This window comes from Papaver somniferum, chromosome 5 (genome assembly GCF_003573695.1).
Source record: "Papaver somniferum cultivar HN1 chromosome 5, ASM357369v1, whole genome shotgun sequence".
NCBI lineage: Eukaryota > Viridiplantae > Streptophyta > Magnoliopsida > Ranunculales > Papaveraceae > Papaver > Papaver somniferum.
In genome coordinates, this window is record NC_039362.1 from 164,561,206 (window position 1) to 164,583,607 (window position 22,402).

The 22,402-nt window shown below is 35.9% G+C and overlaps 1 protein-coding gene and 1 long non-coding RNA gene across 2 annotated transcripts; one reads left to right on the top strand and one right to left on the bottom strand.

Annotated features, from left to right (window-relative positions):
• Positions 1-4,260: 4,260 nt before the first annotated feature.
• Positions 4,261-11,750, bottom strand: LOC113283520. The gene is made up of 6 exons (XR_003327510.1): positions 11,558-11,750; positions 11,282-11,344; positions 11,021-11,090; positions 9,611-10,041; positions 9,443-9,496; positions 4,261-4,385 (listed from the first exon to the last, which is right to left on the bottom strand). It is a non-coding gene; the product is annotated as an uncharacterized LOC113283520 (long non-coding RNA).
• On the top strand, positions 6,442-8,335 carry LOC113283519 (galactomannan galactosyltransferase 1-like). Its single transcript, XM_026532810.1, has one exon. It carries the CDS (start codon positions 6,619-6,621, stop codon positions 8,017-8,019), a length of 1,401 nt encoding a protein of 466 aa, XP_026388595.1. The 5' UTR covers positions 6,442-6,618; the 3' UTR covers positions 8,020-8,335.
• Positions 11,751-22,402: the final 10,652 nt, after the last annotated feature.

Below are 22,402 nucleotides of genomic sequence, written 5' to 3' on the forward strand. Positions count from 1 at the left end.
GAAACATCCATTCAATGTCGACGTAATCAAAATCAAAACCAAAAGTATGGTTTCAATTTATACCTTGTTAAATCTAATATCTCAGATCAATTAAGAACAAACAAAATGAAGGGGATTGATCGATCTGCCTCTCTACTAAACATTAGATTGAAGAATCAATTTGGTTTAAACTCTCGGTATCTTTACTAGGTACGTGTAAACCTTAAAATTTCTTAGATTAATAACCTAAAATAGATATACTACTGTATATGAATTATATTTTTGTTAGAGGGAGAGCAAAAACGGATCTGAGGAGAGCAAAAATCGTATTCGACTCGATAACTAAGACCGAGTCTAAATATCCTAACGAGATGGACTGAATTAACCATATTAGCACACACGACGTGATGTCTTCGCACACATAAAATAAAATATTGACCCAATCCAATGCAGAGTTATCTCTTGCCGTCGTCTGTGAAAAGCTTTTGTTTCAATTTAGTGTAATGGATACAACGCGCCGTAAAACTCTAGAAGATGTGGAAATCGATCAGTCTCATCTTTAATTACATTTTAGTGGAAGGATCAGAAGAACCATTTCGATTTATGGATCAATTATTATTTGTTATTTTTCAAGATGAAGGATTATCATCTTTAATAACATGGATCGATTGCAAAAAAAATATTTAAAGAGATATATCGAAACAATATCAGAATATATCACGGTTCTTGATTAATTGATCAAAACTTGGAAAATAGTAACTTTAAACCTGAATTCAAATCCTTGTAGGATCATGTTTGCTAGATTCTGATTTAAGAACATACATTGCGTAATCTGACAATGCTAATCAAGTTAGTGTTTGTCTTAAATTTCCACCGGATCCTCACAAACTTTTTTATATTCAATGGAAATGTTTTCTTAGCTCAATTCTTACAGAGATTTGAATTAAGATGTTGCTACTAGAGAGCTTATAAGATTTTTCTCCACCATCGACGGTGGTAGAGGAAATTGCATGATGGCAGTGGTGGTGAAATAAGAACGATAAGTTATAAAAATAATAATCTAACTTTGCAAGCATGCCAAGAATATATGTGTCATTAAGGTTATTATAGTCTAACTCGTAAATAAATTTTAAATCGGTCCTAGTTATTGAGTCGACTACGATTTTCATTCTCCTTGGATCTGTTTTTGCTCTCCTCTAACAAATTTTTATCAATTAATAGACTTACACTAACGCTTGTGCTTAACATGTAAACTTGCATCCTCACCTAATCTATATTTAGCGAATTTCAAAAACGGAAAATGGGTTATTTGTCCAAATATTTTTAAAACACGGTTCAAATGAACGGGTAAAAATTAGTATGGGTGAAATGGATACAAAAAATAATAGCAAGGATGAAACTAGATTCATCCTGGCTTAAACTTAAAAAATAGTGAGGATGAAACTGGATGCATCCTGTGTAAATTAAAAATAAGAAAAAGTATTTGAAAACGGGAAGGATGAAACTGTTTACATCCTGACTATTTTTATATTTTTGTCCATTTAAACAGTATCAAAATCTAGATGTCTTTTTAACCGATTTTGCGTTATAAAAATGCATTTCGTCCAATCCTGCGCGGACGGGTCGGATCGGCAGATTGAACCACCTTTGCTCATTTGCTCACCCATAACAGCAACATATTTTGAGTTTACCGCCCATCTGTCAATCAAAGTTGTGCCGAGTGACATCGGTCCTACCCATATAGACGATTCAGTCGATGATTGAAAATTCATACCAAATCACCAACAAACTTTATTTAGGATATGATTAAAATCGAAAATAACGAGGCGTGCCATTCCATTTATTTTACATTGAGTTTAATGCTTTAGCATCCCAGCACCTTTTAACATGTTAACATTAAAAAACATATTAGCATCCCAGCATTTTCCCATAAGTAGTACAGTAGTATGTCTTTTTATTATTCCCTGTTGGTAAAATATATCCTAAGCTGCTAAGCATGTGGACCGAGTGTTATTAGGTCCCAAATGAATAAACCAGTTATAATTATCTGATTTAAGTACAGTATTCAACTCCCATGAGTAAAGAAAAAAGCGACCGGCTAACATAAAGCACGGTATGCACGAGAGACAAACCCATTTTCTGCTCAGTCAAGAAAGCAACTTGTAATCTAAGACCCTGACTTATCGTTACTACCGACATTATAATTATCTCCTCTGCAAGAGCACCTACGCAGGTGTTCAGGATACCCGAGACCAAGTGTCCCCTACACTGAAGGACAAATTGGTAGATCTGTGATCTAGTGTTTCTCGTTACAACTTTATTAAACATCTACCGAGTTACGTACAATTATTTGTCCAGATCTCATCTCGGAAGCGTAAAAAAATTCACAAGATGGACCGACATGAGAAATGAACGGCACATACGATGTCGTACCTTCAGCTGTCTACTGTGATAATGTGACACGTTAGATACGTACGCTAGTGGATGCGATGAATCATGAGTCTTCTCAACAAACTCACGTGGGAATACCCAGAACTATGCGGGGTATGCCTGTTCTCAATCCAAATCCTTGTAACCAACCGCTACCTGGATTTTTCACTGAATGCCGTAGTAGTTTTGGACTGCAAAACCTATTATGCTCCCAGATTTTAAGCACAAACAGCCAAAGGAACAAATGTTGCATGCACGGCTTTGTTATCTCATGCGCAAGATAACAACGAGTAATTGTTATCTTGTATTTATAGAGAATGAGATTTCACTTAAAAAGAATTTTGAAGAAGTAAAAATTGACTTGAAATTGAGCCTGGAGTACATTTTTCCTCCAAGGAAAATAAACTAACAACGGATGTTCTTCTTCCGTTGGGCATTTCCAAAATTCCATACATCAAGTTGACAGTCTAATTAAAGGTATCGTTCCATCAGTACCCATTGAATAAGTCCTTTCCTGAAATACAATTGAAACAACTAAAGTCGATTAATATGTACCCCTGCTTGCAGGGCCGGCCCTGAGATTTCGCTGCCCCGAAGCCAAGGAAAACTTGTTGCCCCATCCCGAAATCCCTCATGCTGTTACCAGTAATCCAGACAAATATATACCTGTCAAATTTTACATATTTTAAACAACTTTAAATTTATATATACATATACATCATGTTGCCAAATGTTTGCTCAGAAAACTTAATATACTTCTCAAGTTTTTACACATATCAAACAAAAAATGGTTCATAAAGTACTGTAATAACATAAGATCATCAGACTAGACAGTAACTCAGACCATCATATTTATATACAAAGTCGACTCTTCTTACATTTCTTAACACGAGATTGCAAACTATAGCTTTACAATCAACTTGCATTAGCAAATCTCTTCACTAATTACAGCTTTAAATATCATAACACAAAGGTTGTATAGCACGAAGTTGTTATACCATCATTCTCTAACTGTTGGGTTGATTCCTAATCAGAAACTTGTCAAGAGAACCTGCAAGAGATTCATTCAGTAGATTCCAACATCTTTTCTCCTTTCTTCCTCTATTTTGACATCCAGAAGCTTGTTTCCTATTCTTATCCATATCTGCAATTGATCAAATACATACACTAACCAACAAGCCTGCCCAGCAAACAGAACCAGTAAACAATTTTACTTAAAAACATAACCCTAAACTCTACAATGAAAAAACTCTTTAGATGATACATATGCATGATCATTCTACAAAACTGGAAAACATGAATTTGATCATTCTACAATCAAACTTCATGAATTTGATTAAATTTTACACACTAATCATGATCATTTCCCCCCTAAAAATACAATTTTGCAATACTAATTAAAAATCAAAATATCAGATAAAAATTAGATCATCGAATATAGTTGATAATCTGTATTTTGTATATTCGTAAACTTCAATTCTCTCATCGTAAAGAGTGGTGGCTGTTAAAAGTGTTTTAGGGCAGCACATCGTAAAGAGTGGTGGCTGTTAAAAGTGTTTTAGGGCAGCAAGCAAACAGGACGGAAAGAGTTTTCGAGGGACAACGATGAAGAAAGATTATTGTTTCTAACTTATTAGATATTAACCAGTAAATCATTAAAGTAATTTCTTAGTTATAGTATGCCCCTTCTTATTTTAGGAATAAGACCTCCATTTTATTTTTAATTACGATACAGACCTTCATTCTCTGTGTATAACACAAACCCCCCGGAGATTTTGTTGCCCCTTGTGTTGTGCTGCCCCGAAGTCAACCTTCGTTGACTTTGCCTCAGGGCCGGCCCTGCCTGCTTATCTTCTTTGGAATTCTTTCATGTCGTTCTATGTACATATCGTGCCGAGGTGAATGGGAAATGAGTAGCTTTTGCAGCTTATTGAATCCAAACTCATTTCATAAACCTTAGAGAAAGTTCCATATAACTGCAGAAGTTAAATAATCAAAATCCTTAAGACTCTCAAACTCATTACCAAAATTTACATGAATGAAACAAGTGAAATAATTGAAGGAATGAATAATTTCAAAAATAAAAAACATATGTGCCTGTAAGTTTAATCCAATTTTATAAATTTGTCTATCGTTGTTTTTTTCGATTGGTACCGTTTAAATTAAAGAAAGTAGATTACGAAGAAAAACGAAAATGGTTTTTGTTGAACTCGGTTTTTGCTGAAGTATTATTTATCGTGTTTGATTTGATAATTTCATTCGAAGTAAGAAGTAGAAATGATGGGTTTTAGCTATAAGAAATAGCTCTGAAAATAAAAGAAAAAAGAAATGTTTAATATGTATTTTCCCCTTGGTGTTTTAAAATTAATATCCTATCTTTCAAAAATACTTATTTTCTTTATAGTAATTAGATTTCGACCACAAAAAACATATGTTTGGTTATCTTTTTAGAACAAGGGTTATATAGCGAGGGTTCTTATTCGATATGAAACAGCCTCATTAAATTTGGTCGAATTTTTTGCCAACATGGGTAGTGGAGAGGTCCACTTTCCCCAAAATCACCCACACGAGAGATTGCTCGACAATCTTCATCAAGGGACTAAACTTCAGCTGCTTGAGTAAAAACAAATTAAGCAGATGAAGATATGCCTCCTACGTACTTTTTCGAAATTTTATTAAATTAAAATTATTTCAAACGGATCACTTCAAGTTTAATTAATACAATATCCTAAGAAAAAATAAAGCGGCTACCGTCTAGCCGCTTGTGTTTTTTCAATAATAATTTAAAATACAAATGGCTGAACATTAGCTGCTTAGCTTGTTAAATTTGCATACCACGGTCACGAAATTACAGCTAATCTCTCATTAGTTTGGGCAGTGAATGTCCTTAGGACCATAGCCCTTATTCTAATTGTTTCATGGAAAAGCCCCAATCTATGTGAACTATTTCCACAACACAATTCTACCGTAACATTCTGATTAAAGAAAAAAAAAAGGTTCTACTGTAACATGAAACACGACATTAGTTAATTGTGTATTCTTGGTAAACTTAGCCATCTTTTACCGACTGATTCTTCAAATTGACAATTTAAAATTTTCTAAACTTGTTTGATTTCGTAAGTCTATTTACAAGAGCCAAAACAATTTCCATCATTTTGTGTTTTATAAACTAGCGTGTGGATTACCGTTAATTAAGTCTTGTTTTTTCTTTCAATGTTTATAGTTACTATATTGAACAATTGTCACTGCACATGGACTTATTAGACTTGTTAGGTAACAGGCATTTGTCTTTCTCTTGATACTATGCACGAGTAACTAGCTAGGAACTGTGGGCATGAACAGTTTTACTGATAATTTTCGCGTGTGCTGCAATAAATATGCGGCTTGCTATACATGTCAAACAAGTTGAAAGAGAAAGAGTGCAGGTTCCCTGTCCTTTTCTATCTCATTCTCTATGGTAATTTACTTTGTCAGACTCAATTGATGAGACATCATAGGTTTCCTTTCTTATGAAAATACTCTCTTACGGACTTACCAATATCTGCCATAATTAATCACCTATTGAATTTTACAACTTCCATATTTGCAAAAAGTTGACGAAAGACCTGGCTAGCTACATAGAAAGAAATCATTATAGCATTCAATGAGAGTAGATGGCGATACATTACCAACACAAAATTTTTTTATCAAACAAAGACTACCACCAGTGCAGTTCTAATCAACGGTACCTTGGCGGCCTGGCCACTAATTCAACGGTACCCTGGCGGCCTGACCTTGGTCTGAGTTGCACATTTAGGAAATAATAAGACCCGGCAGCTACTATGGAGATACCAAGATCTACGGAACAAATTGAGGAGGGATAGATAAGACAATTGTGATTCTTCAATATGAGACAAAATGGATATTTACTCAAATGATTTTATATACTCAAACGTGGTGCTTAACAATTGGTTGGTGCAATCCAAAACATCAACATCACAAATACAATGAAAAAAGAACTGATTTTAAGATGTGGACAACCATAAATACCGTTTCTTTTTTGTTTCTCTCTCTCAAAAAACTCGGGCATAATTCTTCTTCTCTAGTCCTCCAGAACAGTACTACTGCTAGCAAACACAGCATTCATAACTCACAGATGTCAACAGTTTTCTTCTACAACTCATTACTTACTTAAATCCAAAAAATCCCTGAATTCCTCACAATCCAAATATGCTTTCTTCATCTTCATCTCCTCCTTCAGATCATCATTTCTATTCATCACCAACCATGACTAAAACCCTAAATCGCAATAAACCCTTTTCTTCTTCATCTTCTCTTGTTTCTAATCTTATTCGTTTTTTAGGAGGAGCCACAGTTGCGTTTTTAGTTGTTTGGACTCTTTTCTCCACTATAGACACATCAAAACCTAATTTCACCCCGAGATTATCCAACACCGATTCAAAGTCATCCGTGGATGATGATTCTTTAGATTTTGATCTGGGTGTTCATGGAATTAACCTCAAAGAAGAACCAGAATCGGAAAATTTCTATGATGATCCGAATCTGAGTTACTCCATGGAAAAACCCATAAAAAATTGGGATCAGAAAAGAAAAGATTGGTTGAATCAACACCCTTCATTTGCATCTGGGGTTAATGAACGGATTTTGTTAGTCACTGGATCTCAAATGAAGCCTTGTAAACATCCCAGTGGAGATAGTATGCTACTTAGATTTTTCAAAAACAAAGTTGATTATTGTAGAATTCATGGGTATGATATTTTCTACAACAACGCTCTGTTTCAACCAAAAATGACTGGTTGTTGGGCTAAACTACCACTCGTCCGTGCTGCGATGATAGCTCACCCTGAAACGGAGTGGATTTGGTGGGTCGATTCAGATGCTGCATTTACCGACATGGAGTTCAAGATTCCTCTAGAAAGGTACACAAATAAAAACTTTATTTTACATGGATGGAATAAAGAAGTTTTTGAAGTTCATAGTTGGGTTGGTTTAAATGCTGGGATTTTCTTGATTAGAAATTGCCAATGGTCTTTAGATTTTATGGATGCTTGGTCGAATATGGGTCCATTATCACCTGATTATGATAAATGGGGTAAAATCTTAAAATCAAGTCTGAGGGATAAAGTATATGATGATGCCGATGATCAATCATCACTTGTTTATTTGATGCTAAAAGAGAAATCAAAATGGGCAGACAAGATTTATTTAGAGCAAAAGTATTATTTTGAAGGGTATTTTCTTGAAGTACTGAGTAGATTTGATAATATAACGAAAGAGTATTTGGAAGTGGAACAAGCTGTGAGTAAATTAAGAAGAAGACATGCAGAGAAAGTCACTGAGCATTATGCTGACTTGAGAGAACCATATATTACGAAATTAGGAAATGGTTATCAGAGTCTGAGAAAGCCGTTTATTACACATTTTGCTGGTTGTCAACCTTGCAGTGGTTTACATAATGCATCTTATTCTGACGATGGTTGCTGGAAAGGAATGGAGAAGGCTTTGAATTTTGCTGATAATCAAGTGCTGCGTAATTTCGGATTGATTCGACGTGATCTAATGGATCCTTTTTCATTGACTTCTATGGAGTTTGATGAGGCTTCTGGTTGAATATTATAGTATTATGGATCGAATTTTATTAATTTTGTTGTTTAAAAATGGTCGCATCAAATTACTAGTGCATAGAATTTTTAATGGGGTTTATACTTTAGACTGTGATGATGAAATAGTAATTTGATGCCACACATCTTTGATAGAGAAAAAAGAAGAGTATTCTATGTGAATTATCTTTAATACTTTTTACTTTTACTTTATATTTTCTTTATGATTTTTTTCTTTTGTTATGTCGTTTAGAATGTTAAATTTGCCCGACACCTAAAAAATGTAATCATGTGTATATTATTCTCTGAAGTTATTTTGGTGTGTGTTATAATGAGTACAGAGCATCTCTGCACCAATCATGCAGATGTTAGTCATAAAGTTTAGATTTGGTATTCATCTGTTTATATGGGCATCTCGTGATGAGTTATGGTACTCTTTTTTTTCCTTCTGATATTGTCAAAACCCAACTCCTTCACATGGGGACTTGGGAGGGGGAGTACTTCATTTCCAGAAGTTAATTTGGGTTTTCTAAGGCGCAGCATGACCGCTTAGAGGGACTAGGAGGGCGTTGATTTTTGGTCTAACTTGGCGGAGTGCAACTTACTTGACTCGTCTCCCAAAACCGAGATAGATTCACATAATCCTTTGGAAAAACGAGAGAAATGCGGGAATGAGAAGATTGTGTTCTTCACGCCAAAACTGAATAAAGAAAAACCACCACGGGACTTGAAGAACAAATTCCCTTACAGGCTTGCAGCTAATTGCTTCTTTTTTTATTTCAATCAAAAAATAAAAGCAGGAATATCTTTTGTTGGAGTATCTTTAGCTCGTCAAGGAATAACTGAAAGTGTGAAATGCTAGCCCATAACTAGCGCTGAGAAAATATTCTTACTATTGTACCGAGTCTAGAGACAAAAAGAAGGAGAAATGTTCTTAATTTCTCTTTCATGTTTCACTAGTAGGAAGCAACCCGTGCTACGCACCAGGTAGTTACCTCTTTGCTTTGCTGGTTCTTTTCCCCCAAAATCTTCTGTTTAAAACATATTTTTACACAACTTCACCAAAATGGGTTTTATTAATCTATTGAACATCATTGGAATTTTCTGTAGCAGGGGCAAAGATATGTATACATACATCTCGTCTGCTCATTGACCAATGTATGCCCTATAAACTACTAAACTGTTAAGCTTATCGCTAACTTATATATATGCATGATAAAGTAAGTTCCCGTCGAAGACTAGTACTACTATATTATATCTTTTTCATTATTTAAACGAATAAACCAACCTTTCACCTTTTAGTAAGTTCCCATCAATGTCTTTGGGGATTTTTGATCGAAAATAATGTTAATACTGGAAGTGACAACAAAGAGAAATGCCTGTGCAAGGTTCTGGTGAAATTCGGGGTTGAACGCAAAAGATCACAAACTAACCTGTACAAAGGGAGATTACATCTTAAACAGAGCATTCATCGAACGTCTGTTGCCCTGCATTAGAAACATAAAGAAACATTTGCCATTGAACTATAAAATGTTAAAAAAAAACAATCTAATGTTTCGAAAAGTAATACTTAAGAATCTGGCATCCATGCTAAGTTTTACCAGTACTATCGACCAAAAATACTTATTTGGCATCCATATTAAGTTTCATCCATTCATCCAGTTTTCGTACCGAAAATCTACAAACATTCAGAGTACTGTTCTTAGAATTTTAGAAATCCCGATCTTCTTTATTATAAGCTTCTCCAATAAAACAAACAGATAGTTCTAACTACGCTCTTTCTATTTAAGGAGAATAATTCCAAATGACATTGTGAAGTAAAACCCATATAATCTCTACTGTTAGTTTCATACCTTTCATTGATTTGTCTTTTCGCTAACTTTTTTTTCCATGTTCGTTTATAGACATAATAAAACATCGACCATACCTGTTGAATGAAATTCATCCATCCTCACCATCTCTTTGAGAAAGATATCACCAGTTACATTATCCACAACCTGTTGTGTTGATCCTGTAATTGCATTTGTTTCCTCTGCAACAAAAAAGAAGTAGATATATATAGTTGTCGTTAATGCTTTTATCCCCATTACCATTAATACAATAGGATTTATTATAACTTTGGCATATATAATTTTGTAATTCAAATACACATTACACGTATTAAAAGTATAGCAACTGCAACAGTTCACATGCTTTCTGGTATATACAGAAAACAACAAAAACACAAAATGAAAAAAAGATAAGTTTTTCCATTCTCAATTACACAGGTAGTTTATGGGTATATTTTGTAGATCAGAAAACATCCTTTTTTGACAAAAATGCAACCCAACTCGTTGTCGCTTTAACCTTGCATAAAGCACATAATGCACAATTGTGTGCTCACCATTATCAATCACTTTTTCCTCAAGAACAGCAATAACATATACTCACTGACATGCATTTGTACTTCACCTCTATGCCAGGATTGCTATTAAACTTGAAACAGTAATATTCTTTTAATGTTTGAAATCATCTAAAATTCAATCAAAGATGTTGTAAGAATGCTTAAACCGAAAAATTCAACTCAATCCCATCAATTTCACTATAATTCACAAAATTCCAATACTTTCGAGTACAGTAAAACCCAATTACCGTTTAAAATATGTTTATCAGGATATTACAAAATTGTGATACGCGACCTTTTGAAAATCAAGCACGGATCCTCCGTATATAACCCTACTAATCCTCCCAATTACAATACCCAATTTTCAAAAATCAATCAAACCCGAAATCCCTGGCGAAGAGAAAAAAAAATAGAAAAAAAGAAAGAAAGAGTACATGAGCAGAAATTCTAGATTGGAGGACAGGATCTGCGACTAATTTGAGTTGGGTTTCTTCACCAACTTCAGTTTTAAGAATCACCCATATCACCATTAGCACCTAATAGAATTACATGCCTTTGTTTATAACCTCTACGATAGTTCGAGTAAGGCATTTTATTAAATATTGTTTCCAGATAAAGAAAACAGTACCTGAGTAGAAATTCCATATTGGAAGACACGATCTCTGGAACTAATTTGATTTGGGATTTTCCACCAAGTACTGTTTCCAGAATCAGCCATATCAACATTAACATCTAATGGAATTACAATTTTCTTTAGTTTTGAGCAACGTATTTTTATCAAACACGTTATGCGCAACTTAAGAAAGAAAAACTTACATACATTCATAAGACATTTTGCTAAAACGAAAATACAGAAGCACAGAAACAATTTAAAAGCAATTGGGCATACCTCAACACGGAGTACAAAATTAATAACCATCACATGCAGAATCCAAAATTGTCTAACCTAAATCTGTGAGAGATGAAAAACCAAAATCAATTACCATGATGAATTCACAGAAATAGTTACGGTGATGGGAGAGCATGTTTTTGGTGATATGATCTCTGTATGTATTCATTGGGAGGTCACAGATATATGGTAATTTACTATCATAGGATGAATCTACAATAAATATCAAAATCCCAAATACAAAAACAAAAACCTTAATTTTTTAAGTAGACATACCATTAAAGTCTGTGTGGAAGAGGGATTGGGGCGTTGATTTGAGGACTAATCTGTGGAATGGAAAAAAGAACTTTCTGAAGTCTTCATTTCCCATCGACGAACAAAACATGGAAGAAGATGAAGGGAAAGAAAATGGTTTACTGGTTATGTCGATGGAATCATGGAAGTAGGAATTGGGTAGTTTGTTCGGTGGTTTTCATCTCCCATGGAGGTGTAAAAATGATGTAATGATATAACGATATCTTTGCTGCCAAGCGTCGCACCATCAAATGCCTCTTGCAAACTTCTGCGAAAGTGTAACCAGGCAGCATAGTGGTTCTGTGAATCAAGCTTCACCCACCTGCATTTCAGTCTTATAAGTTTGCACCAATGCAAACAGCTAACTTACCAGTTCTTCAGCGGAAGTCTTTAACCTTCTTTCACTTCTCTAAACTTCTCAAATGCACCCTATAATACATTGCCATACTTTATCAACAATAATCAGTCAACCAAGAACACTTAGAATATGACGCAATCACTTCATTTTATTGCATCAAAGGGTAGAAATACAAAACTTGCCCACTTGGGGACTCAGACTTGTTCACCTTGAACCAAGCCTTAGCCTTATAAAAACTCTCCTATATTAAGTCTCGCACTCTCCTATGTAAATCTGCCGAATTTTCCATGCCTTAGGACTATTTATACAACAGCTTTACTTGGCCAAAACCGTGCATAACCGTTGCACAGACAAGCTAGGGACAACCATCTGTCCCATGGAGCAGTACCATAACCGTCCATAAAGTGCCACCTTGGCCAGTTTCTCTCTAAACTTGGGCCAACTCTCAACACCTGTTCCAAAACAACCATGCTTGTAAACTCCCTTTGTAATCGTTCTACTTCGTCTCGCGTCATTGGCATGCTTGTGAAGTCCGTAACCAACTCCTAACCGTCACTTGAGCCTATTGCACAACTGGTGTGCTTTAGCGAATTCTACGTTATCTTGACCCTGCATGCTTATTTCTCTAAGCTAATGTACGGAAAATTCTTGTGCTTCAATCACCAAGGCTAACTCCTTGAGCTCATTCTAGTTATTCATGCGTCATATGCTTCATTTAACCAATTTGCTTGACAATAGCAATGCCACTTTTGCATTACTAGCTTGTTTGCACTGTCCAAGCTTTGTCCATCCTTGAACTAATTCCATAGATCAACTCTTGGCCTATTCTACCTTCTTGCATCATCCTTGAGTTTGGGCCAACTCAATTCCACAGATATACCTTAATGCCGACATCGCATGTTGCATCAGTCACTTTGGCCTCGTCTTTCCTTTCCCTCAATGAAGCCTCATTGTGTCGGCCAATAATATTTATTATTTAGCCAAATATATTTACAATATAGCGCTACCTTTGCGCGTCACTGACCCTGCAGGGTGACACTATCTTAGTGCTTGACGGGCTATACAATATAACATTATTATGGGTTTGCATTGCGCCATTATGGCTTTGCATTGCGCTGTTATGGCTGAACATTGACTTGGCCGGCAACACTGTAACGTACAATCATTGTTCGCCACTTAAGGGACACGTCATAGATCTCCCCCACCTAATCCGTTCAACGCCCTCGTTAAACGTGACCCAGTATAAACATTATACTTGTCTTAACCTCGCCACATGCATTTTCAGAACATTTTCTGAAATTCAACAATCATTGCTGGCTTTCGCAATATGCCATCTGCCAAATTTCATGTCATAACATCAGCATCACTTAGCTTTATTGCTTTGCCAGTGATCTCATTTACTTGAGCCGATTCTCAGCGTCGTGCACTACGCTTCAACTGCTACTCAAATCATGCATCAAGACCCAAATGCAAACCCGAAATTCTTCTAAGCCAATTCTTTTTAGGCCTGAATTTCTCCTTGAATCATTTACGCCTAAGTGTACGCACGCAATGATTCTTTTCTAACTCGATCATTACGATCATCGCCATAGCCTTTCGCCTCCCAACTTCGCCTTTTGCATCTGACTCAACATGAAAAGGACTTATAAACGACTTGGCCTTCGTTTTCAATCAATTTTGATGGCACCTGCCTTGGACTATTGTCCTTCATGCCCTCCGTTAAACATGTCGCAAAGTTCATAGGGGTTCTCTTTGTATAAGACACCCTAATTTACACTTCATGCCTTGCCAAATCTGTTCATGCAAAAATCATCCAAGAATTCATTTCTCTAGATGTGGTCACCAAGTATAAAATCTTCATACTTATGCCATTTTGCATACCCGAACCATAATTGTAAGTTTTCTTTGCCTAACTCGCTAAGGCAAAACTATTGAGTTGCACAGCCCACCTCTGCAAACGTGACTAACTATCTTTTGGACATAACATAGCTAACCTTTTAGTTGTCCATGCGCCATGCCTTCAAAACCAATATGTCTCCAACTATTTCTTTGAACTTCATTGCTATATCGTCTGGAAAGTGTGTGTCTTTCTCTTGGACATGAGTTCTACCCAACTCATGCTTGTTGATGGAATGATTTCTAACTTGCTGTATTGCTTGCACTGTCGTCGCCCATCTACCGTCGTGCCATATTGCAATCCCCAAACATCAATATCACTTTTGCATCAACTAGGACCCTTGTCCTATGCTTTTCTTATTAACTTCCAACTTGTCTCTCATTACATACGTTAGCCTAAGTATGCTATTGCAACATCTCCCCATGAACTAGATTTACATCGTAAATAAAGAGGCAAGACTTTATAAACGAAAACACCTTCGTTCATTACTGCTCTTACATAACAAGACCATGTACCATTACATGATTGATCCACCAATCATTTTGGAAAGCTAAAACTTCATTAACAAAGCAACTTGCTTACACCAAAGCAAAGTATATACAAACTTGAAGACTCAAATAAAAGTTTGTACAACCAAACTCTACACACGTAGTTTGCAATAACCAACAAATAAAGCTACATAAAACAAGCTCAGAAAATACCATGTTTTCTGGTACCAAGCTGTGTTGCCACAGGAGACAGCAACTCTATTGCTTGTTCTAGATTAGTTTCTACCTTGGTCGAAGTGAGAGACCACTTCACTGCGAGGCCTCTTCCTCGAACTTTCACTCCGACTTGCTGGAATGACTCCCATAGTCATCCCCAACTGACACATTGAGATGCACCTTGAGTGGATATCTTCTAACGAAACGTAAGCCCTTGCAAATGAAACATCCCCTATACTTCCGGGCTGAAGGGAATAATTCATCTTCCTTTGGCTCATGCTTACGCTTATTGCCTACAAATTTTTCCTTTCCTTGGACTTACCTTCACAACTTTGCACATCTTTAGTTGTTGTAAAACTAGTAAGCTCTCTTACTGCCTGAATAACCATCTGGATACTATGAATTTTACGCCTCTTGAGTTCAACAATGACCAACGAACTCGCGCCACTAAGAAATTGGAACATTTGATCTTATTCACTCATGCAACACACTTCCCACATCAGTGCAAGGAAGTTTTCAGCATAGACTTGTGGTGTACCCGTCATTTTTGGCCTACGCAAACTTTCTCTTGATACCAAGCACCATTGCTTGTCCAGAACTGACATCTCAGTCCATCTTTCATGTCATTCCATGACATGGGATTGGCATAACCAGCAGCTTCATCTTCTTGCAGCATAGTTCTCCACCAAACCTTTGCATCACCACCAAGGTAATTGCCAGCGAGAGTTACCTTTTGTCCTTCCCCAGTTCTATTCGCCTCAAAGTATGCCTCAATGTCATACAAGAAATTCTCAATTTCTCTAGCATCTCTGGAACCAGCGTAAACTCTTGGATTGGAGACTCGATTAGAGATTTATCCATTCACGTTTTCCCCTACAAACATGCTGAAAAAGCGGGGGTCTAACAACCTCACACAATATTTCGATTAACAATCTGTATGGACTAACTCCAATATACTTTCTAGAGAATCAACTAGACAGTCAGGATCAATCTAGATAAAAGTATATCAAGGAGTTAATATCTCAATCTCACGATTTGATCTTTACTCAAGCAAATCGAAATCTGCGAGTCTTTATCAAATACTAGAGATAACTTGGATGGTACCAAAGACCAATATCCAAGTGTCAATCAATTTAAGCCAATTTGTATCGTATTGATATATTTTCACAATGAATTAATGAATAGTAATTTCATTTCACAAATATTTAATATTTAATAATTCTCTATTAAATTATTGTAATGGATCCTCATCAGACAGGAAATTAGTCGGAAGCCGAGCAACAAGCAGGGCTCCAACCCCTTTTTGTACTAACACACTTAGCCTATGAAAAAGAAAATCTCCAACTCGCACATTAGCATCATGGCTTGCCATGTAGTTGCAAAAACATTTAACGAACTCAGTCGTTGCATCCCCAAACTCACCAGGAGTAGTAAAAGCCAAAGCACCAAAACCATAGCTTTGCAAAGTGCACTTTTCCAAATACTTTGTATTCTAACGAGTCACGGCCTCCTTAATAGCTTGACCCAGCTCAAAAATACGGCTACCATTACCGTCATATCCAAGCAAACATCCCGCTCATTATCCTAATTGAGCACAAAAATATCAAACTGGTCTCAAAGAAGTACCATTCGCATGAAGCCCCAAATCCACCTCTTTTCGTGCCGGCACACCCGCTCTATAACACATATATTTAATCAAGATTCAAAATGAATATAATGAAATTACCAAATATTTTTATTTTGTCATATTGAGCACCTCTTCCAAATTTTCAGCATCCCCTGGTTTAGGTTCTACTATAAACCATGTTCTACGGTGTTAAATGATAATTTTTACGGTGTACGTGATTAATTTTTTGAAGCAACGGTGTCACATGATTCTCATGTCTATTTCTAAAGTTTGCAGACGCAAGTAAATAACTTCGCATCTAGATAATTTTTCTGATTTTTTTAGCAAGAAAATTTGAGCCCAGCTCAATTCTCTGTTAAGGAGTAATGAGGACTGATGGGGATATTATCTGCTACTTTTGAGAGTGAATATACTTTTATGTATCAATGATAAAAAATATATTGCCCCAAGTTACTTAGATCTCTTCGCATGATGCTTGGAAGTGTCCTCCTGTTCCCAAGGGGGACGGGTCCATCGCCATGTAAGGGTGGTTTTTGTTACTTATTATGGTATGAGTAGAAGGACTGGTAAAAAAAAAGGGATGGTTTTGGGTTTTTTTTGCTGGGGTATGTGTTGAAGAATGGCTGTTACGTCGGATTTCATGATTTACAGCGAAATTTGGGGTTCGGTGACAATAGGAATACTACCATCTAAGCTGGTGTTTTGATATGATAAGATGCTGGGTGCATGTGTCCACTGTCCAGCTAATGTGGGTCTCTTAAGATTTCCTTTCATGACCCGCTAGTTGAATCTAACGGTTAAATTTGAATTGTTTGAATGAAGACCAGTAAAGAATTTTCGAGTCCTAAAGAGCTAGGCAGTAGTAGGTTACACCTAGCGTTAGTACTAGTGGCGTAGTAAATTCACCATTCAACGTCTCGGATCCGCGTAATTTCAATGTATAGCCTTGCATGTGATTTCCCTTAATTGCTCATCCTTTTTCCTCTTCTCACTATATTTTATTTTCAACATGGAATCTCTTTCACCTTGTATATGTATAAATGTTACATCATCGCCTTAACCGTGGACGTCTCTACATCCTTTCTCTTCTTTCCATACCCCGTTGTTTTTGCAGCAAATCTCTTTCCATTACAGCTGTGCAGTCTGCACTACATCTTGTTGTTCAATTCCACCTGTTTCCCCCAAGAGACTTTACTGAAAAATGAGTATCATGTTTCACAGAGCATTACGTCATGTGTCCTATGTATTCCCATTTGCTGTTTCAATGTATTGTGCCTTCTCAAGAGACAAAATAAATTCATTAATTTTGATTTTCAAAGAAGAAAAAAAAATCACTAATTTTGCATATGTTTAAAAAAGACGGTGACTGACCACCAAAAGATTCTATTAGAAAAAATTTAGATGAAGTCAAGAGATAAGCTGGACTTAGTCAAATTAATCTCACACGTACATCTGGACGCAGAATGTGAATGTTCTCTACTTATCATGTATTAAGGTCCCCGCGAAATGTATTGTTCGACAAACACGACAGTATGTCATGTACCTAAATACGATATGACGGGGTTGATAGATAAATTGAGGATAAACCTCTCCCAATTCCAAAGAATCGAGCCTACTGGTTATGAAGAACACAGCCTAAATCGTTCAAACAATATTTTGATTATGAATTCCCTTACCTTCTCATTACAGGTTCTCATTCTTTATAGCTAGGTTTTCCCCCAACCAGATCTAACGATCCTAAGCCTCACAGATGGTTACATCCAAACCATCAATTACAAGTATTATTAACTAATAATCATCTCCAATTAGCTACTAAGAACAATTAATATTAAAGACTAACTACCACCCTAATTATGATAAGGGCCACTCTCCTCTCTTATGCTGGTACATGACATTCCCTACTCCTTCGGGATATCCTTGTCCTCAAGGATGTGAATTGAGTTGCCAGGCCACTCTCCTCTCCTATGCTGGTACATGACTGTAAGCATACGTGGCTGCAGCTTTCGAGTAGAGAGCAAAGGAGTAAACATAGCCGCTAGAACAAGTCCAATGTCTGCAAAACAAACGGCAGATGGAAATGACCACAAAGCAGGAGTTCTTTGTAAAGTCCACCATTGACCTGAACCTGGTTGTGCTGTGTTGTCCATAGTAAACTGCAGGCTCATAATCATCAACACCTCCATCTGGATAAGTACTCATACCAGCATCCCTATTCATATCGGATATGCTGCCAAACCCATTTTTCCTTGTCACTTGTAGTATCGAAATGAACCAGAGAATATAATCTTGTTGCGACAGTTCGTAAACCAGCTGACTAGCATCACACCTTTCTCCAGTTATAACGAACTTAAGTACATTGAAGACTCCAAGGAATAGAATTAAATGGTACCGAACTCCAAAATCAGGTCAGGAGCAGATTTTCCAGCACAAGCATCCGTGAAAATCAACCCAGTATTAACAACCAAACAAGAAGTAAGGTGAAATTTGTAAATATGGCTATCATAGAGGCACCACCACTCAATAGGTTCAATTTCTTTACCACGATCAAATAGGAGGCGAATATACTCAGCAGTAGGTAAACTAGCACATGTAGAAGCAATATGAATTATGTATTTGAAGAAGTATACCTTGGTGAAGTCGATTGTGTAGGAAGGAAACTCTGTAAGAAGCATATAAAAGTAATTAGCATCAAAACTCTGATATCTTGTGTTGCAATGCTTCTCCAAATAATATGCAACGCCTTCACTAATCGAAAATCTCCCATAGGCCTCAGATGTAAGTATATTTAGCTGGAGATGAGCATCCGGACAAACAAACAGGTCAACTTCTACAGGTTTTGGCAACCACTGCTTGTGCTCTTGTTCCCTTGCACGAAACTCCCATAATATAATAAGTATGAGTGTTGTAGCATCACCACTATGTAATCTCCACGCGAATCTCTCAATTATTTCAGCCATTGTAACAGTCAGTGTCCGCTCACCAACAAATTCAGTACCAGTAACACAGAAAAGCACAATGAATGGTGTAGCTGAAAATTTTGAGTGGTATCTAAAGCGAAAAAACAATAGAAAAATCCAAAGCGCATAAGAAGGATTACTAGCTGAACTTACAACATGAATTATTTGCAAAGATACCTGTTTAGAAAATGGCTGAGATACAAAATTCACAATATTGCGCTTGAGACACACCATTGTAACAAGCAACTGTATACTCGAAACACCATTAAACCAACTCCACGATCGAGTACCATAATCAGATTCAGACGAGCAAGAAACGAGGAATTGAGAGCAATCTTGGCAGAATCGAGGTTTAACTTCTTTTCTTCTTCTCGAATGGCAAGACTCTTATACAACACAGATGCAGAACTTGGATTATATAAGAAGAAACCCCTCCTTAAAAATATAAAATAACTTCTAACAATTGCTAGAATGAACTTAAGAGCAAAGTCATGGAGTCTAATACAATCACCACCTGAATTCACAACTTTAATAACTTGGGTGAACTTTAAAAACTTTAACCCTAGCTACTGTATTTTCGTTATTATCACCCATAACTCCTACTCCAATCGTAATACGATAAATCCTAAAGCTTTAACCTGGCTCTCATACCAGTTGTTAGGATCTTCACGGATCGCCGGACTCTACTTCTGGGCCCGACCACATAGCACCGATATTGTCCCCACTTGACCACCTGTTGCAGCAGGTGTGGGGTTTTAATCTAAAAAGCCTCGGTGCTATGTAAGGAGATGCCCAAACTTATTAGGCACTACATGTACTTCCTCTTATTCCATGTGGGACTATCCTAACTATTCATATGTGGTTTACATCGCGCCACATACTCCAACATTTCATAAACCTTAAACTTGGTATATGCATTTTCACTGTGTATATACATTTGTGCGTATTAATCTTAATTTATTTTATTTTGACCATCTTTATCTTTACACTACAATAATCATTTTCCTTCTGCAATGCAATCTTCATATACCAGTAAAATATTTTATAGAGGATACTTTAGTCCAACTCACTAACGTTTACTCTGCTTTAGCTTGGTACAAAATTAATTGAGCGTTTGAGCATCGAAGCCTTTCTTTGAACATAGAAATGAACTTCAATCAACTTCTTTGTTTTGATATGTATCCATGTTCCTGCATTTTTAAGTTCTTTGAGATGAATGATGAAGCCAAGATGCAAAACGTCATGAACTGAACTTTGAGATTAAAAGATATGTGCGTAGTCCGTTTCTAGGTCGAGGTCCGGTCCCTCCCAGTAATTCAATCTACAACATTGTTAATGGGTTTCTTAGGTTCTTATTTGCTATACCAGCTCTTTGGAATCATGAATAATGGGTGAGGTTAGTTCTTTTAAAAATACCTAGCTTGATCGCTAATAGTTGGCGCCTCTTTGCTGATTGCTGATTATGTTCTATAATTAGGAATTAGTGGATAAAATGTCATCTCTTAATCCCAAATTTCAAAATACACTAGGTATTTTCAATTAGTGAAGATTGACATCTCTTGATCAAATTTCAAAAACCCTACATACCTTTTACTTTTTCATATATCTAGAATTTTTGTTTTCAAATCAAAATATTTTTTAATTATTTTATGACATATTATGTGTATAAATGTAAATACCTTAATGTTAAAATTAAAATAAAAGAAAGAAAAAAGAATAAAATCATTTCGGAACTTCAAAAAATTAAAAATGAAGTCTCGTATAATAACCGTATATGCCTATTTTAATAAGCACCAAAAAAAAATTAAAGACGAAGTCGCTTGAATACAGGCCCTTTCCAAGCATAGTGTATACTTCATTTTTACATATCTGTACTGTCATGCTATGCCATTAATGATTAATAGAACCAATTACTTTAAAGAAGCAGTCGTGGACTCATGTTAAAGATAATTGTTTTAATAACCTCATGACTTTGCAAGAAAATACATGTTGTGAAAGAGTGAGTTGGAGATTCACATACTACTACAAGAATTCATTTGGAGCTGTAAATTAAGTCACGTCCTTAATAAAAATTAAATCCGTAAAAACATATAATCGGTTACACTACCATAGATTCGCTACAAGTTACAACGATGCGACATGATATGCGAACGCTGACAAGATTTATGTAAAGATTTTATGCATGAAGCATGTATATCCATGTCATTTAGACATTCTTACTAAAGTCTAGATCTACTATTTGACATTTTGCATGATCATAAATGTAAAACTTACACCACCAAATGTAATGAACAACCAGAGATAATAAATTTATTAATTGTACAAAGCACAAGTTGGCGGTATACGAGCCGGGGAGATCTGTTGATAAAGTTAAGGAGAATTTATACTTACATACTTACAATTTCCCGTCATTTTTTTTGTTGAAGTGACTAAAATGACAATCTAAACTTTGGTAATATAGTATTGTAAAACTCTTTTTCCTTCAGTCGTCATTCTATCCTCAAATAGAGAAGATCATTAGCCAAAGATTAGACATGCCCTTTGGTTACCAAGTGGCAAGTTACACACAAGTACGCGTGCCGTTCATCAAAACCTTATATAAAATTAAATGCATGTGAAATATATGAAATGAATGTGGAAAATCCATAAAATATTACAAATCAAATGGAAAAAAAATATGAAAACATCACTTTTCCTAAAACAAAGATAATATCAATTACATCAGTAATGTCATCGTTGTCATACCTAGGTAATTGAGATTATCGACCAAGAAAATGATCAAACTTTACTAGAAAAAACATAAGGTTTAAGTTTCACCTCTATGCCAAGAAGATTCTACTTTTAGTTTGATTTAGTAAGGACTCAGCTCGGGTAAGTTGGGTGTCCGATGCTGTCAAACAAGTTACATATTTCACAGCTGGCGCTGTTCAAGTAATTGATAATAAATTTCTCCTTTATTCATTGTTGTACTTCTCTAGCAGTTTATGGGTTGGAAAACCCGAAGAGATACATTAGTTATTACTAAGATATTTTTCTTATTTCTTAAATAGGGCACTATCTATTTGAAGTATTAATGGAGGTAGAAGTCTTTCTTCGAGATATAAAGAAACGCTCGACGGAGGGATGACTCTGGGTGCATGCAGCGTATTTTCGGCTCCGCTGTAACAAAGAAGAAGGAGATAATTAGTTTTTTGTGTTGTTTCTTGATATTTATAGCCAACACAATTCATATATATATATGATAATTATATCACTATGGTCCATCAGCGATTAGTTAGGAGTAC

Coding starts and splice junctions, on each gene's coding strand:
- LOC113283519 (XM_026532810.1), top strand. CDS start 6,619: ATGCTTTCTTCATCTTCATCTCCTCCTTCAGATCATCATTTCTATTCA.